The 19365-nt window shown below is 44.5% G+C and overlaps 1 protein-coding gene across 1 annotated transcript in view; it reads right to left on the reverse strand.

Moving 5' to 3' along the window:
* TBC1D21 (TBC1 domain family member 21) overlaps positions 1 to 19365 on the reverse strand; it is a 144462-nt gene that overhangs the window by 45664 nt on the left and 79433 nt on the right. The window contains exon 2 of the mRNA XM_073361424.1: positions 674 to 772. Coding sequence (XP_073217525.1) covers positions 674 to 733 — 60 coding nt within the window. The 5' untranslated portion in view covers positions 734 to 772. The remainder of the gene's footprint in view (positions 1 to 673; positions 773 to 19365) is intronic.

The following is a 19365-nucleotide window of genomic DNA, read 5'->3' on the forward strand; positions in this document are numbered from 1 at the left end:
GGATCTTTCAGTCCTTGGTTCAAAGCTTCAGTGTAGCAAAGTTTGTCCAGAGGTATGAAGCAGGATTGAAGACAAGATGGAGATGAGGCATCAGCCTTTCACAGTCTTTTCCAGGTGTAAGAACCCTCTTTGTGCTTACTATGCAAAATTACAGCAAAATGGAGTTTGGAGTCACATGGGCAAGTCCCTGCATACTTTGCTGAGTCACAAGGTGTATCTGCCTTCTCTCCATGGGTCAGTTGTATAGCTGATGGTCCTTAATGGGCCATCAAGCAGGCTAGGCAGAGCTGACACCCACTTGTCTGGGGTGTCCCCCAGAAGCACAGCACAAGTTTGAAATACAGACAGGATAGAGCCAATACTTATATCTTTAAATACAAAAATGATACATGCATACAGATAGCATAATCATAACCAGCAAACCACAACCTTGTCTTGGACACCTTATTTGACCCCCTTTATACAAGATTTGGTGCCACCACAGGGCCTTGGTTGCAACAGTGTTCTATATGGTCCCAGTTCAGGTCAATACCATCACAGGCACCGTGGCTGGTTTTCTGGGGCTTGCTCCAACTGCCACTGAGGTCAAAGGGAATCTTTCCATTGATCTTCCTGGGCTGTGGATTTATGGTCTGGGATGGAAGTCCACTTGAATAGGGAAGAATTCACTTACCAGCAGGGATGAGAGAGATTTGATTAGTGAGACGCTCACATGTGGGGAGATGGTTTCCATAGCCCTTTCCACCTGCCCTTGGCAATTCCCACCAGAGCCCTGCAAGACAGATGGGCATATGAAACCAAACCAAACAAGTTGGGGGTTTCGTAGCACGTTTTTTTTAAGTGTGTGGTTTTTTAAAAAAGGTTGTCCTGTCTCTGCCCACTCCAAGAGTCCTGTAGAGGTGGTGCTTCCTGTCTCAGGAACAGAAACAGACTGAGCTGGTTGCTGATAGTTACCATGATGTCATAGGAATATGAGGTCACTCATCACAAAGGGTTTGTGAGTATGGATCCCTACAAAGGACATTCTATAACAGCTTGTCAAAGCTGATTCCCCACTCTGGCACTTCAAGTGCAGAAGGTGGGGGTCCACAAAGATTTTAAAAATTAATACTGGCCACTCCAGGCTTGTATTAAACTCCCAAGGTTACAGTTTCTCTCTGACCTTGGATGGGTAGATGCTGCCACCACCCAAGTGCAGAAAACCCCTTTGAAACTAGAAAGGTGCACTTGGGTATTCCTTCCTGTGGGGTACCTTCAAGCCCTTTCACCCCATCTCTGCGGAAGAGCTAAGAAAGAAGAACAAAGGAAATCAGCTGTTGCCACCAGCTAATTAAACAACATATGCACAAACCTCTTAGGACAACAAAAATCTAATACTGTTCTTAGATTCTTAGGTCCATCAACGGCTATTAGCCAGGATGGGCAGGAATGGTGTTCCTAGTCTCTGTTTGCCAGAAGCTGGGAATGAGTGACAGGGGATGGATCACTTGATGATTACCTGTTCTGTTCATTCCCTCTGGGGCACCTGTCACTGGCCACTGTCGGAAGACAGAATACTGGGCTAGATGGACCTTTGATTTGACCTAGTAGGGCCATTCTTATGTTCTTAAAAAAATAAATTTTATTAAAAACAAAGAGAAAGGAAATACATCTGGAACTTAGGCTTTTGCTAGATGTAAAAAACCCACTTACAAAATTAAAACATCAAGAATAACCTTCTTGAGGTCCAGCTTAAAGGTTACAAGCAAAACAAAAAGCATTTGGGGTTAGCACAGAAGAGTCCACAAGCCAATAAGAAATAAACAGAAATAACCATAATCACATCTTCCTAGACATTTCCTAATTTACTTACATTTCTGGGGTTTCAGATAAGCAATCTTTAGGTATGATCTAATGGTTTTTCATACCTGGCTCACAGCATAACTATTCCCTGTTCCCCTCTTTCCTCAAGAACTACAACACACAGATAAAGGAAAGTTTTTTCCCAATTTTAAAAAGTTCTAACCCTCTCATTGGCTCTTTTGGTCAGGTGCCCACTCCCTTCCTTTTACCTGTGGGCTTGTTAACTCTTTACAGGTAAAGCAAGTAGAGAACAGCTACTAACAGGGATTTTATAGCTAACTGGCTGGGTGGGTGTCCATAAAATGGAGCTACCCCCTCCCTTCATGTACCACAGAGCTCATCTCTAGACACTGGCTCAAATCTTACCCCAGCCAAGGATTTAGTGGTGACTAACTTTATCACCCTCTATTGGGTTGCTAATGACCTTTTTCCAATGGATCGGGTCAGTCTTGGGCCATATTCCATCTATAATGTGATTATGAGGCTGTGTGAACTGCAGCAGAATTGTTCTTCTTGAATTTACTGCATAGTTGGGTTCCAGGCTCTCAGTTAAAAAAAAAAACCTGAATCAACCTTAAATTTAGAAAGAAAAAAATTGAGTCTCTCCACACTTATGGTTACAAAACTAACTTACTAAAGGTGAAAGGAACAGAAACCCTTGCAGTGATGTTTTCCTGAGCCTGCAGGAAGCCTGAAGCTGATCTCAAAGGTGCAAACTGCCCTATCATTGGGGTATTAACAGACCTGCTGGGGATATTTTAAAGGGCAAAGCTCGACTGCGAATCATCTGGGCAGGATCAGAGTTGTTACAGGAGGTAGGCCTTTTCCCGTGAATATTTTATGAGGGTGGTACGTATCATTACCCTCCTTTGACAGATGGGAAAATGGAGGCACAGAAAAATGAGGTGAGGCAGGAGTCACTGGCTGAAGCTCTCTAGCCTGTGTCACCTGTGGGTCAGATTAGAGGATCATAATAGTTCCTTCTGGCCTTTGAATCTAAGGTATGTCTACACTGCACGCTTCTTTCGGTGGCATGTAGAGTACCGACCCGGCTAGTAATACCTAGCATGGGTATCAATAGCCATGTAGATGGTGAGTCATGACTTAGGCAAGCAGAGTAAAGACACTCCTGAAGCCTGGGAATATGTATCCTGCATGGATCTCTACTTTCCCAAGCCATGTCTCCCTGTCTACATACTATTTTTAGTGACCAGGGAGCTTTGTGAACAGGGGCCGCTAACAGGGAGTTTCAAGAGGGAGTTTGGAAGGGGGCAAGGTACACTTGCCATTCTTTAAAATCTTTACACTAAACTATAATCAAAACTTCTTGATTTAAACAAAAACCCTGTCATTAACCTAGGTAACTGTAGGAGAAAATGCAGGCAGAAGCCCAGCAGCAGAGTGGGGGCTGTCCTGTTTATTGCACTCAGTGTAGCATGTATGATTACCTGCCCTGTGGGAGGGTGGCATATGTGTGCATTCGGTGCAAGGAGCTCCTGGTCCTCAGAGACCGTGTACAGGCTTTGGAGGCCAGGGTGGCGGAACTGGAGGAGCTAAGGGAGGCAGAGAGGTATGTTGATGAGGCTTTCCGGGGCACTGTAGATTTGTCCCACCACTGCACTATTAAGGAGGATTAAAGGCCCAGAGAAGGAGAGCAGTCAACGGGAACAGAGGGAAACCTTCTGATAGTTGGGATCCTTCTTCCAGATGATGTTGGGGTATCCTCTCGCACTGAGGTTACCTCTCCAGGGGAGGGAACTCTAGTCATTAGGAAAAGGCAGGTGTTAGTAATGAGAGATTCAATCATTAGAAACATAGATAGCTGGGTTTGTGATGACTGGGAGAACTGTATGGTGGACTTGGCTTTCTGGTGCGAAGGTTGCGGATCTCTCGAGGCATCTAGATAGACTTATGTGTAGTGCTGGGGAGGAGCCGGTAGTCGTGGTACATGTAGGTACCAATGACATAGGGAAGGGTAGGAGAGACGTCCTGGAGGCCCATTTTAGGCTGCTAGGAAAGAGACTGAAATCTAGGACCTCTGTGGTGGCATTCTCAGAAATGCTACCAGTTCTATGCTCAGGGCCAGGTCGGCAGGCAGAGCTTCAGAGTCTCACTGCATGGATGAGATGATGGTGTAGAGAGATGGTGTTTAGATTTATTAGGAACTGGGGAAACTTTTGGGATGCGGGGCAGTTCTGCTAGCTGTTCTACTAAACAACCAGTGGGGCCCCTGGACAATTGAGATACAAAAGGAGCACTTAAAGACGATAGTCATTGCAGAGTAACTAATTAATTAAAAATTAATTCTTCGCTTCAGTCTTCACGGCTGAGGATGTTAGGGAGATTCCCAAACCTGAGCCATCTTTTGTAGTTGACAAATCTGAGGAATTGTCACAGATTGAAGTGACACTAAAGTAGGTTTTGGAATAAACTGAGAAAATTAACAGTAACAAGTCACCGGGACCAGATGGCATTCACCCAAGAGTTCTGAAAGAACTCAAATGTGAAATTGCAGAACTATTAACTATGGTTTGTAACCTGTCCTTTAAATCAGCTACTGTACCCAATGACTGGAAGATAGCTAATGTAATGCCAATATTTAAGAAGGGCTCCAGAGGTGATCCTGGCAATTACAGTAAGTCTAACGTCAGTACCGGGCAAATTAGTTGAAACAATAATAAAGAATAAAATTGTCAGACACATAGAAGAACATAAATTGTTGTGCAAAAGTCAACATGGTTTCTGTAAAGGGAGATCATGTCTTACTAATCTATTAGAGTTCTTTGAGGGGGTCAACAAACATGTGGACAAGGGGGATCGTGGACACAGAGTACTTAGATTTCCAGAAAGCCTTTGACAAGGTTCCTCACCAAAGGCTCTTACGTAAATTAAGTTGTCATGGGATAAGAGGGAAGATCCTTTCATGGACTGAGAACTGGTTAAAAGACAGAGAACAAAGGGTAGGAATAAATGATAAATTTTCAGAATGGAGAGGGGTAACTAGTGATTTTCCCCAAGGGTCAGTCCTAGGACCAATCCTATTCAACCTATTCATAAATGATCTGCAGAAAGGGGTAAACAGAGAGATGACAAAGTTTGCAGATGATACTAAACTGCTCAAGATAGTTAAGACCAAAGCAGACTGTGAAGAACTTCAAAAAGATCTCACAAAACTAAGTGATTGGGCAACAAAATTGCAAATGAAATTTAATGTGGATAAATGTAAAGTAATGCACATTGGAAAAAATAACCCCAACTATACATACAATATGATGGGGGCTAATTTAGCTACAACTAATCATAGAATCATAGAATATCAGGGTTGGAAGGGACCTCAGGAGGTCATCTAGTCTAACCCCCTGCTCAAAGCAGTACCAGTCCTCAATTAAATCATCCCAGCCAGGGTTTTGTCAAGCCTGACCTTAAAAACCTCTAAGGAAGGAGATTCCACCTCCTCCCAAGGTAACGCATTCCAGTGTTTCACCACCCTCCTAGTGAAAAAGTTTTTCCTAATATCCAACCTAAACCTCCCACACTGCAACTTGAGACCATTACTCCTTGTTCTGTCACCAGCTACCACTGAGAACAGTCTAGATCCATCCTCTTTGGAACCCCCTTTCAGGTAGTTGAAAGCAGCTATCAAATCCCCCCTCATTCTTCTCTTCCACAGACTAAACAATCCCAGTTCCCTCAGCCTCTCCTCAGAAGTCATGTGTTCCAGTCCCCTAATAATTTTTCTTGCCCTCCTCTGGACTCTTTCCAATTTTTCCATATCCTTCTTGTAGCGTGGGGCCCAAAACTGGACACAGTACTCCAGATGAGGCCTCACTAATGTCGAATAGAGGGGAATGATCGCGTCCCTCAATCTGGTGGCAATGCCCCTACTTATACATCCCAAAATACCATTGGCCTTATTGGCAACAACTGCACACTGTTGACTCATATCCAACTTCTCATCCACTGTAACCCCGAGGTCCTTTTCTGCAGAACTGCTGCCAAGCCATTCAGTCCCTAGTCTGTAGCGGTACATGGGATTCTTCCATCCTAAGTGCAGGACTCTGCACTTGTCCTTGTGAACCTCATCAGATTTCTTTTGGCCCAATCCTCTAATTTGTCTAGGTCCCTCTGTATCCTATCACTACCCTCCAGCATATCTACCTCTCCTCCCAGTTTAGTGTCATCTGCAAACTTGCTGAGGGTGCAATCCACACCATCCTCCAGATCATTTATGAAGATATTGAACAAAACCGGCCCGAAGACTGACTCTTGGGGCACTCCACTTGATACTGATCTAGCCAGCTTTCTATCCACCTTATAGTCCATTCATCCAGCCCATACTTCTTTAACTTGCTGGCAAGAATACTGTGGGAGACCGTGTCAAAAGCTTTGCTAAAGTCAAGGAACAACACGTCCACTGCTTTTCCCTCATCCACAGAGCCAGTTATCTCCTCATAGAAGGCAATTAGATTAGTCAGGCATGACTTGCCCTTGGTGAATCCATGCTGACTGTTCCTGATCACTTTCCTCTCCTCTAAGTGCTTCAGAATTGATTCCTTGAGGACCTGCTCCATGATTTTTCCAGGGACTGAGGTGAGGCTGCCTGGCCTGTAATTCCCAGGATCCTCCTTCTTCCTTTTTTAAAAGGTGGGCACTACATTAACCTTTTTCCAGTCGTCCGGGACTTCCCTGAATCATCATGAGTTTTCAAAGATAATGGCCAATGGCTCTGCAATCACATCTGCCAACTCCTTTAGCACTCTTGGATGCAGCGCATCCGGCCACATGGACTTGTGCTCGTCCAGCTTTTCTAAATAGTCCCGAATCACTTCTTTCTCCACAGTGGGCTGGTCACCTCCTCCCCATATTGTGCTGCCCAGTGCAGTAGTCAGGAGAAAGATCTTGGAGTCATCCTGCATAGTTCTCTGAAGATGTCCACCACAGTGTGCAACAGCAGTCAAAAAAGCAAACGGGATGTTAGGAATCATTAAAAAAGGGGTAGAGAATATCTTATTGCTCTTATGTAAATCCATGGTACGCCCACATCTTGAATACTGCATACAGATGTGGTCCCCTGATCTCAAAAAAGATATACTGGCATTAGAAAAGGTTCAGAAAAGGGCAACTAAAATGATTAGGGGTTTGGAACGGGTCCCATATGAGGAGAGATTAAAGAGGCTAGGACTTTTCGGCTTGGAAAAGAGAGACTAAGTGGGGATATGATAGAGGTATATAAAATCATGAGTGGTATGGAGAAAGTGAATAAGGAAAAGTTATTTTCTTGTTCCCATAATATAAGAACTAGGGGCCACCAAATGAAATGAATGGGTAGCAGGTTTAAAACAAATAAAAGGACGTTCTTCTTCACACAGTGCATGGTCAGCCTGTGGAATTCCTTGCCTGAGGAGGTTGTGAAGGCTAGGACTATAACAGGGTTTAAAAGAGAACTGGATAAATTTATGGAGGTTAAGTCCATTAATGGCTATTAGCCAGGATGGGTAAGGAATGGTGTCCCTAGCCTCTATTTGTCAGAGGGTGGAGATGGATGGCAGGAGAGAGATCACTAAATCATTACCTGTTAGGTTCACTCCCTCTGGGACACCTGGCATTGGCCACTGTCGGTAGACAGGACACTGGGCTGGATGGACCTTTGGTCTGACCCAGTATGGTCATTCTTATGTTCTTAGCAGTGTAGTGTCTCACTACTGCCCCACTGCTAGAGTCTGACACAGGGAAAGACTCCGGTAGCAGAGAAAGGCTCTGCCAGCTCCCCACTGCCAGAGCCTGTCCCTACTACCTCCCCCTGGCCAGAGCCTTTCACTGACATGTGTTGCTACACACCACAGCATGGACACAGCTTGCTTTTCACTGTGGCGTGTAGCTACCCTAGGGATACCACTCGTCTGGTTTGACCCAGACAATCCTCTTTTGGGGTGGTTTGTCCCCTGTCTGGCTCTGGGACAAAACTGGACTTGGTTTTGTCTGATATTGGATGCGGGACACCATTTTTAATAGCATGCCACTCCTCCCCCTTCCAGCATGACCTCAAAAGTACTGTTCATGTGAGATCACACCTACGGGGGTGGAACAGTGCACTCTTACAGATGGCTCCCCTCCCCCCTGTGCAGGCACAGTGCATGTGAGGTCACGCAGCGGAGTCACACCAGCAGAGGTGGGCCCACAGCATTCCCTGAAGTACTGGAATGTCTGGTATTGTGGGAACGTGTGAGTGTCCACCGTAAGCTACCCCTTGCCTACATGCCACCAGCACTAGTGAGGAGAGTAGACATAGCCTATGGATGGATCAATAATTGTCTCCCTTGTAGCTAGTCTAAGCAGAGGAGCAGAGGACTGTATGGGGCATGAGTCCAGCTGACCCTTCTCACCCCTAGAGGCCATCCTCCAGGGGAGAACTGAGAAATGTGCATCTTGGGGGCAGGAGAATAGTAGGAGAGAAAGGGAAGCTATTTCTTTCCTCCCCTTTCAGCTGTCAGATGAAATATCTGAGCCAGATCCTCAGCTGGTGTAAATCAGCACAGCTCTACTGACTTATGCAGATTGGAGCTGAGTTGCACCAGCTGCTGCTCTGGCCCCCTGTATCTCCAGAGATGCCAGAGTGAGTTACAAAAGGGTTGAGAGAGAGTGAAGTGAAGAGGAAAAGAGATGAGCAAGATCCCTGCAAACTCTGGGGATGACTAATGGAGAAGGAGAACTCAGTTAATTATATGTTGTGAAACAGAGCAGCTCCAAAATGAATTTTTAATGAAAAAAATGATGCACTTTCCCAGCTATTTCACAAAGAAAAGTGAAGCTGGGCAGATGGCTCCCAAAACTATGACTTCTGGGCATTGCTGGGCTGCACACACACCACAAAGTGACAGGCCAAACTTTCTGCTAATATAACTCTCTTGACTTGAGTGGAGCTAGTTCTAGCAGACAACTGAGCTTCATATTGACTACAATGGAGCTAGACCAATCTACTCGCTGATGATCTGACCCTTAAAGTAAAGCGTGGGAGATGTAAACTTATGTCTCCACAATGGAAGAAATTGTCTGAGACAGTCCCTGAGAACTGAAACAAGCACCATTTGTCATAGAAGGGTCAGTTGCAGGTTGTGTTGAGTTTTGCATTTAAAGCAGAGATACAACTCAGTTAAATCATCATCCTGGCAAATCCCAAAAGACGTAGCCTCCTTGCAGATCTAGCACCACCAGGATCCATCTATAGCTAGGTCCTTAAGGAAGTCTGGATGTTCAGTCAACCTCTGCCACTGGCGATCTTATCTCTCCTACAACTCTGCCTGCCTTATACATCACTTATTACCAATGAAAGAAATGGAGGAGGAGCCCGGGGGTCTTAGTATGGAAAAGGGGTCAAGGTGTGAAAATGGCTGAGAACTAGAGTTGTGTGAAATTTTTTTGGATATAATTGCTTTCCACCTAAAAATGAAGGTTTTGGCTGACCAAAATATTTTGTAAATTTCTGTCAAATTATCCACATTAGTTTGGCTGGAAACCTCCCCCTTCCAGGCAATTTTTTTTTAAGTTTCATTTTGATGTTTTCAAAGCAAAACACTGTAATTTTCCAGTTTGAAGCGACTTCTCATTTCTAATTTGATTTCATTTTTAAATGTTTAAGGTTAAAAAACCCCCTTGAAAATAAAATGTTTCATTTGACCCCAAGTCAATTTTTTCCAACTCTTTTGGTTTGCCAAAATTTCACAAAATTGTTGTTTCAGTCAACCCCAAACTCCCCTGCCTCTATTTTGGCCAGCAAACCAAAACACTGCTTATTCAAACTACTCTACTGCGAATTAGTGGTTTAGGCCTTGTCCACATGAAAAAAACCTACACTGGTTGAACTTAAATTGGTTTTTAAACTGATATAGTTAAACCTGTCCAAACTCATATGTAAATACTCTGATTTTGGATTAAGAGAGCCTTATTTGAGGTGAATTTAATACTGCTTCCAACTGACTTAAACAAAATGAAGGAAACCAAACTCAAACCAAAATCAAAGCATCCACACAGGGATTAGCACTAGTGTCAGGGTTCCTTCCCCACTCTGAACTCCAGGGTACAGATGTGGGGACCCACATGAAGGACTCCCTAAGCTTATTCTTACCAGCTTAGGTTAAAAACTTCCTCAAGGTACAAACTTTGCTTTGTCCTTGAACAGTATGCTGCTGCCACCAAGCGTTTTAAACAAAGAACAGGGAAAGAGACCACTTGGAGACGTCTTTCCCCAAAATATCCCCCCAAGCCTACACACCCCCTTTACTGGGGAGGCTTGAGAATAATATCCTAACCAATTGGTTACAAAATCATCAAAGACCCAAATCCCTGGATCTTGGAACAATGGAAAAATCAGTCAGGTTCTTAAAAGAAGGATTTTATTAAAAAAAAGAAAAGTAAAAATCATCTCTGTAAAATCAGGATGGAAAATACTTTACAGGGTATTCAGATTCAAAACACAGAGGATTGCCCTCTGGGCAAAACCTTAAAGTTACAGAAAACAGCAATAAACCTCCCTCTTAACACAGGGAAAATTCATAAAAAACAAAAGATAAACTAATCCGCCTTGCCTGGTTTACCTATACTGGTTGCAATATGGGAGACTTGGATTAGGATGGGTTGGAGACGATGGATTTCTGTCTGGCCTCTCTCAGTCTCAAGAGAGAACAACCTCGTTAACAAAAAGAAAAGGAGTGCTTGTGGCACCTTAGAGACTAACAAATTTATTTGAGCATAAACTTTTGTGAGCTACAGCTCACTTGCATCCGATGAAGTGAGCTGTAGCTCACAAAAGCTTATACTCAAATAAATTTGTTAGTCTCTAAGGTGCCAGAAGTACTTCTTTTCTTTTTTCAGAGTAACAGCCGTGTTAGTCTGTTTTCGCAAAAAGAAAAGGATTACTGTGGCACCTTAGAGACTAACCAATTTATTTGAGCAAAAGCTTTTGTGAGCTACAGCTCACTTCATTGGATGCATACTGTGGAAAGTGTAGAAGATCTTTTTATACACACAAAGCATGAAAAAATGGGTGTTTACCACTACAAAAGGTTTTCTCTCCCCCCACCCCACTCTCCTGCTGGTAATAGCTTATCTAAAGTGATCATTCTCCTTACAATGTGTACGATAATCAAGTTGGGCCATTTCCAGCACAAATCCAGGTTTTCTCCCCCCTCGCCCCCTCCCCACAATCCCACTCTCCTGTTGGTAAGAGCTTATCTAAAGTGATCACTCTCCTTACAATGTGTATGATAATCAAGGTGGGTCATTTCCAGCACAAATCCAGGGTTTAACAAGAATGTCTGGGGGGGGGGGTAGGAAAAAACAAGGGGAAATAGCTTACCTTGCATAATGACTTAGTCACTCCCAGTCTCTATTCAAGCCTAAGTTAATTGTATCCAATTTGCAAATGAATTCCAATTCAACAGTCTCTCGCTGGAGTCTGGTTTTGAAGTTTTTTTGTTATAAAATCGCAACTTTCATGTCTGTAATTACGTGACCAGAGAGATTGAAGTGTTCTCCGACTGGTTTATGAATGTTATAATTCTTGACATCTGATTTGTGTCCATTTATTCTTTTACGTTGCGACTGTTCAGTTTGACCAATGTACATGGCAGAGGGGCATTGGTGGCACATGATGGCATATATCACATTGGTGGATGTGCAGGTGAACGAGCCTCTGACAGTGTGGCTGATGTTATTAGGTCCTGTGATGGTGTCCCCTGAATAGATATGTGGGCACAGTTGGCAATGGGCTTTGTTGCAAGGATAAGTTCCTGGGTTAGTGGTTCTGTTGTGTGGTATGTGGTTGCTTGTGAGTATTTGCTTCAGACTGGGGAGCTGTCTGTAGGCAAGGACTGGCCTGTCTCCCAAGATTTGTGAGAGTGTTGGGTCATCCTTCAGGATAGGTTGTAGATCTTTAATAATGCATTGGAGGGGTTTTAGTTGGGGGCTGAAGGTGACGGCTAGTGGCATTCTGTTATTTTCTTTGTTAGGCCTGTCCTGTAGTAGGTGACTTCTGGGAACTCTTCTGGCTCTATCAATCTGTTTCTTCACTTCCGCAGGTGGGTATTGTAGTTGTAAGCATGCTTGATAGAGATCTTGTAGGTGTTTGTCTCTGTCTGAGGGGTTGGAGCAAATGCGGTTGTATCGCAGAGCTTGGCTGTAGACAATGGATGGTGTGGTGTGGTCTGGAGGCATGTAGGTAGGAATAGCGGTCAGTGGGTTTCCGGTATGGGGTGGTGTTTATTAGCACTGTAGTGTCCAGGAAGTGGATCTCTTGTGTGGACTGGACCAGGCTGAGGTTGATGGTGGGATGGAAATTGTTGAAATCATGGTGGAATTCCTCAAGGGCTTCTTTTCCATGTGTCCAGATGATGAAGATGTCATCAATATAGCGCAAGTAGAGTAGGGGCGTTAGGGGATGAGAGTTGAGGAAGCGTTGTTCTAAATCAGCCATGAAAATGTTGGCATACTGTGGGGCCATGCGGGTACCCATAGCAGTGCCGCTGATCTGAAGGTATACATTGTCCCCAAATGTAAAATAGTTATGGGTAAGGAGAAAGTCACAAAGTTCAGCCACCAGGTTAGCCGTGACATTATCGGGGATAGTGTTCTTGACGGCTTGTAGTCCATCTTTGTGTGGAATGTTGGTGTAGAGGGCTTCTACATCCATAGTGGCCAGGATGGTGTTATGAGGAAGATCACCGATGGATTGTAGTTTCCTCAGGAAATCAGTGGTGTCTCGAAGGTAGCTGGGATGGAGATTCCACCACCTCCCTAGGTAACCCATTCCAGGGCTTCACCACCTTCCTTGTGAAATATCCAACCTAAACCTCCCCCACTGCAACTTGAGACCATTACTCCTTGTTCTATCGTCTGCTAACACTGAGAATAGCCTACCTGAGAACAGCCAGCTCTGTTACGAATTACACCTGGTAGGACACGTACACAAATGCTATGAATTATACCTGATAGGTCACGCACAGTTCGAATCTAGGCTGAGGCACATAAACAAAGTCCACAACTGCAGAGTTCCCAAAAAACACCAAGTTTATTACGCTCGAGCGTGGTGCCCCCCCGCTAGCCAGGAGGGGACCCCAAATACAGATTATACAAAGGTTATATACTTTTTAGCAAAGCATGTTGCCCTCGTGCATCGGAAACCTTAGCCAATAAACAAACCAATAAACAAACCCTTTTCTTATCTACCACCTATCCCTGCTTGGTGCATTCCTCGTGCTATACTAGTATGTTAATTACACAGCATGGTCCTAAAGCCATACATCAATTACTTTTATTATCAGGATGGGTGGCCTCACATCAAAGGCCAGGAGATAGGGAATTAGGGACTGACAAAAAACAGATCCCGGGAGTCAAGGCAGGCTGGAGAGAAGGAGGAGGATTTTCACAGGAATGCAGTATCGAAGGAACACTCCTCCTGTTGCATGATGTGCTTGCGTTGACAATGGTGGGCCCCAAACCAAAATGGAATCACATGTGCTAACTTTTCCTTACCAGCTCCATCCTCTTTGGAAGTCCCCCCTTCAGGTAATTGAAGGTTGCTATCAAATCCCCAGTTCCCTCAGCCTTCCCTCAGCCTCATAAGTCATGTGCCCCGCCCCCTAATAATTTTCATTGCCCTCTGCTGGACTTTCTCCAATTTGTCCAATCTGTAGTGGGGGGCCCAAAACTGGATGCTGTACTCCAGGTTTGGCCTCACCGGTGGCGAATAGAGGGAAATAACACTGCACTCAATCTGCTGGCAATGCTCCTACTAATACAGCCCAATATGCCATTGGACTTCTTGGCAACAAGGGCACACTGCTGACTCATATCTGGCTTCTCGTCCACTGTAATCCCTAGGTCTTTTTCTGCAGAACTGCTGCTCAGCCAGTCGGTCCCCAGCCTGTAGCGGTGCATGGGATTCTCCCTTCCTAAGTGCAGGACTCTGCACTTGTCCTTGTTGAACCTCATCAGATTTCTTTGGGCCCAATTCTCCAATTTGTCTAAGTCCCTCTGGCCCTATCCCTATCCTCCATCATAACTACCTCTCCCTCCAGCTTAGTGTCATCTGCGAACTTGCTGAGGGTGCAATTAATCCCATCATCCAGATAATTAATAAAGATGTTGAACAAAACCAGCACCAGGACCACCCACTGGGGCACTCCGCTTGATACCGGCTGCCAACTAGACATGGAGCCGTTGATCACCACCCATTGTTCTTGACAATCTAGCCAGCTTTCTATCCACCTTATAGTCCATTCATCCAATCCATTCTTTTTTAACTTGCTGGCAAGAATACTGTGGGAGACAGTGTCAGAAGCTTTGCTAATGTCAAGTTTACCTGGTTGCTGACCAGAAGGGTCAGGATGGGCATTGTGGGATACCTCCTGGAGGCCAATTAAAGCGATAAAATCACTTGCACTTTGTCGACAAAAATTTTGTGCAAAAAGCTTTTTGTCTCTCTTGGGGTGGTTTTATTTTATCGCCAAAACAGGGCATTTTTGCCACCAAAAGTCACAGCTCAGTGTGTATGCATCCACTGTTCTGTTGACAAAAGTTGTCTTTTATTGACAAAACTTTGTAGTGTAAACAAGGGCTTACAAAACTAGTTTTACACATGCCCAAGGGAATAGAGGCAGCAAGACAAGAGAAAAAGCAGCTTCCAAAGCATTCTTCAGTGCGAGAGCAAGTGGTGCAATGGCTAGTTTTTCATTTCCTTTCATACCTACGCATACCTGAAAGCGACGGTGCTGGTTTTGTCTTGTGTCTGTCTTTTTAAAATTCACCAGATCAAGGAAACAAATGCTTAGCTCTGTCATCTCTTCTCTTGGAGCTTTGAAGGAATATGGATGGGCATGTTCTGAACTTCACCTTCATATTTTCCTCCAATCTATCTTTCAGTCATATCAGAGCAGTGAACCCAGCCTTGGTGAGAGCCACAGTGTCTCCTCCCACTGTTGGGCCCTTTGGATTGTCAGATTGATATGATGCAGGTGTAGGAACAACCTCCCGTTCTGCTGCAAATAAAGGTTGTGGCTGAAATTTTTTAAACAGCCCATGTGATGCGGACACTCTCCTCATTCATTTTAATGTGAAGTGGGCATCTTTGAATACCTCAGCCTGTGTCTTTTTCACCCCCTGTCCTGCTTGACAGGATATGAGGTAATTCACCATGTTTGTATTTCTTCCCTCTTTTGCCGTGATAAATGAAAATGGTGTAGGGGTAGCTCCCTTTTATGGACACCCAGACAGGCAGTAGCTATAAAAATCCCTCTTAGTAGCTGTCCTCTAATTGCTCTACCTGTAAAGCGTTAAAAAGTGTCACTGCTATGCATAGGTAAAAGGAAGTGACTGGGCACCTGGCCAAAAGAGCCAGTGAGAAAAGGGCCACTTTTTAAAAGTGAAACAAAGCCTCCACTTTTGTCTGTCTGTGGTTGTTCTCCCAGAGAGAAGGGACAGAACAGACATGCTGTAAAGAGCTTGGGCCAGGTATGAAAAAAGTCATCAATATTGTGGTGGAAAATTGACCACATGTTAAGTTTGAATCAGAACCCGCCTGAGGCGACCTTTATTCAAGCATATGTATACAGGGAGAGTCAGCCATAGCTGCTTTGCCCTTCTTAAACTTTAACCAGCTTATAAAGGTTAAAACAAATTACACATTACATTACATTACAGACAAATTACACATATTTCCGTATTAATTACCTTATTTGGAATACATTGCAAAATCAATACTGGTCCAAAGCAAAAACAAGCGTCTCCCCATCTAGGCCCCCTCCTGTTACTCACTATCTGTTCTTTTGCGGTCAGCGACCTTTCTAACACAACTGTTACGGTTATATATTTCATAAGCTTCACTATTGCAAATTTGTTCTATCTGGAGACTTTTCAATCCTGCCCCTTCATGCCCCTTATGCACGGAAAACCACTGTTCCATTTTTGGGACTTCCCACTGTGACTTCTCCTACCGCTTGACACACATAAGCAAGCAGGATCTCAGTTTACGGCCTGCAGGCAAGCTTGACCAAAGTCAGAACCTTGACCTGAGTTTTATGTCCTGTTAATTTTCCCTCACAGTATAATACCTAGAAACTACTCATTTAAAACCCCAGATATGTAAGTAGATCAGGAAATGTCTAGGAAGACGCAATTAGGTTTATTACTTTTGTTTCATTATGGCTTGTGGATTCCTCTGTGCTAACCGAAGTGCTTTTATTTTGCTTGTAACCTTTAAGATGGACTTCAAGAAAGCTATTCTTAATGCTTAATCCTTGTAGGTTTTTTGTTTGTTTTAATCTAGCAAAAGCCTAAGTTCCCAGATGTATTTTCTTTCTTTTTTTATTAATAAAATTTACCTTTTTTAGTAACAGAATTGGATTTTTGTGTCTTAAGAGGTTAGTGCACATGTTTAATTAGCTGGTGGCAACAGCTGATTTCCTTTCCCCCCCACTCTTTCTCAGCTCTTCTCTGAACGGGATGGGTGAAAGGTCTTAAGGGTACCCCACAGGAAGGAATTCCCAAGTGCACCTTCCTGGTCTCTCAAAGGGGTTCTGTACTTGGGTGGTGGCAACATCTACCAATCCAAAGTCAGAGAAAAGCTGTAACCTTGGAAGTTTAATACAAGCCTGGAGTGGCCAGTATTAATTTTAAAAGTCCTTTGCGGACCCCCATCTTCTGCACTCAAAGTGCCAGCCTTGACATTTGCCCTCACCCTTACCCTTCATCTCATGGGGACACCTCATAGAACAGGTTTGGGAATGGGAATGGCAATCCCAGTGGTCAGGCTGGTTGAAAGCAGACCAGGGAAAACACCGGTTCTATATTGCAAGGGGCAGTCTTGTGCTGGTTGGGGATAGATTGCAACCTGTAGAAATGGTAGGCGTAATCCATGGACCACATTTTAAACTGACCTACATGCTGTGTATATTCACCCAGGTTATAAATAGGCTTGGAAGAATTAGATTTTTATCAGTAAACATCCACTTTACTACATGCGCACAAAGCAACAAAAACTACTTCCATCAGTAATAATTGAAATGTACATCTCGGGATAGTAAGAAAACTGCTGCCTGAGAACTTACTAGAGCTTGATTTAGGGGTATTTACTTTGTATATTTGGACACATGACCATGACAATTTGTGTTGGAATGGTTTATAAAAGAACTAACGTTTTGAGTCTCAGTGCCTACTGTCAAGTAATTACAGCCTGACCCCAGCCAGGTAACTCCTCCGAAGTGGGGGTGCTCCTTCTGCCCCGCTCCACTGCCATCTGCAGCTGCCACAGCTCCTGCCCCTACCCCACTCCCCGCCCATAGAGTCACCCCTGGCCAACCTTGGAGCCTGTGGGGGTCAGGGGCAATGTGGGAGGGGAACTTGGGGTGGAGGGAGTCATGAACAATGGGGCGGGGGAGAGCCCACAGGGATATGGGGCTCCAAAATAAAAATTTACCCAGCGTGCTATTTTCCCTAAGACCAGCCCTGTCCACTACCCTTAAGGGCAGACTACCCCATTACACCAATTTTCAGTGAAGGTGACATGTCCCTTCTCGCTGCCCAACCCACAGAGGATGAGAGCTGGTGCAGCTCTTAGCTGGAGGGTGGGGGGGCTAGTCCTATAGCATGAGGTGTTTTAACTTCAGTCACTGGTCATGAGCAGGATGGTGGTCACTACATAAACCCAGGCAGGTTTTGGCCTAAGGACTCCATCTCAGCATTAGCTCAGTTTACAAGATGCCATCATTGGAAAGCCAATCTGGGAGCTGAAGTACAAGCTAGGGTCTTTTCTCCTCTTGTCATCGCCTGTGATCCTGACCCAAAATCAGATTCACATAGACATCCCTTAGTTATCTCTCATTTGGATTAGGTTTTCAAAGATGATGCATAAGAAGGAATACACACACCACCTACCTCTCAGGGTCCAAGTTGAGTTTATAAGGTTGGTAATTAGTAAAAAGAATCCTGTGTGTAAACTTGGGCCAAAATCTGCTTGGATTTGATCAGGAACAGTCAGCATGGATTCACCAAGGGTAAGTCATGCCTGACTAATCTAATTGCCTTCTATGACAAGATAACTGGCTCTGTGGATGAGGGGAAAGCGGTGGACTTGACTTTAGCAAAGCTTTTGACACAATCTCCCAGAGTATTCTTGCCTATGGACAGAACTCTGAGGTTTTTCCAGACCATGTGATGGACAGCTTGTCCTTGGGACAAAGAAAGAAAGACCACATAGCAAGAGAATATAAAAAACTGCTGCAGCTCCTCCATCTTGTCTTCAGTCCTGCTTCTTACCTTTGGAGGAACTTTGCTACACTGAAGCTTTGAACAAACGACTGAAAGACCCATCCCAGCTGTGGACGTACTCCAGAGACGTGATTTGAACCTGCAGTTTCTTCCATCACTGCTGCAAGCCTGAACCAAGAACTTTGCCATTACTGTGTGTAATTGATTCCATTTAACCAATTCTAGCTCACATCTATAGAATCATAGAATCATAGAATCATAGAATATCAGGGTTGGAAGGGACCCCAGAAGGTCATCTAGTCCAACCCCCTGCTCAAAGCAGGACCAATTCCCAGTTAAATCATCCCAGCCAGGGCTTTGTCAAGCCTGACCTTAAAAACCTCTAAGGAAGGAGATTCTACCACCTCCCTAGGTAACGCATTCCAGTGTTTCACCACCCTCTTAGTGAAAAAGTTTTTCCTAATATCCAATCTAAACCTCCCCCACTGCAACTTGAGACCATTACTCCTCGTTCTGTCATCTGCTACCATTGAGAACAGTCTAGAGCCATCCTCTTTGGAACCCCCTTTCAGGTAGTTGAAAGCAGCTATCAAATCCCCCCTCATTCTTCTCTTCTGCAGGCTAAACAAGCCCAGCTCCCTCAGCCTCTCCTCATAACTCATGTGTTCCAGTCCCCTAATCATTTTTGTTGCCCTTCGCTGGACTCTCTCCAATTTATCCACATCCTTCTTGAAGTGTGGGGCCCAAAACTGGACACAGTACTCCAGATGAGGCCTCACCAATGTCGAATAGAGGGGAACGATCACATCCCTCGATCTGCTCGCTATGCCCCTTCTTATACATCCCAAAATGCCATTGGCCTTCTTGGCAACAAGGGCACATTGCTGACTCATATCCAGCTTCTCATCCACTGTGACCCCTAGGTCCTTTTCCGCAGAACTGCTGCCTAGCCATTCGGTCCCTAGTCTGTAGCTGTGCATTGGGTTCTTCCGTCCTAAGTGCAGGACCCTGCACTTATCCTTATTGAACCTCATCAGATTTCTTTTGGCCCAATCCTCCAATTTGTCTAGGTCCTTCTGTATCCTATCCCTCCCCTCCAGCGTATCTACCACTCCTCCCAGTTTAGTATCATCCGCAAATTTGCTGAGAGTGCAATCCACACCATCCTTGTTGCCAAGAAGGCCAATGGCATTTTGGGATGTATAAGTAGGGGCATAGCGAGCAGATCGAGGGACGTGATCGTTCCCCTCTATTCAACATTGGTGA

Source organism: Lepidochelys kempii, chromosome 10, assembly GCF_965140265.1.
Source record: "Lepidochelys kempii isolate rLepKem1 chromosome 10, rLepKem1.hap2, whole genome shotgun sequence".
Lineage (NCBI taxonomy): Eukaryota > Metazoa > Chordata > Testudines > Cheloniidae > Lepidochelys > Lepidochelys kempii.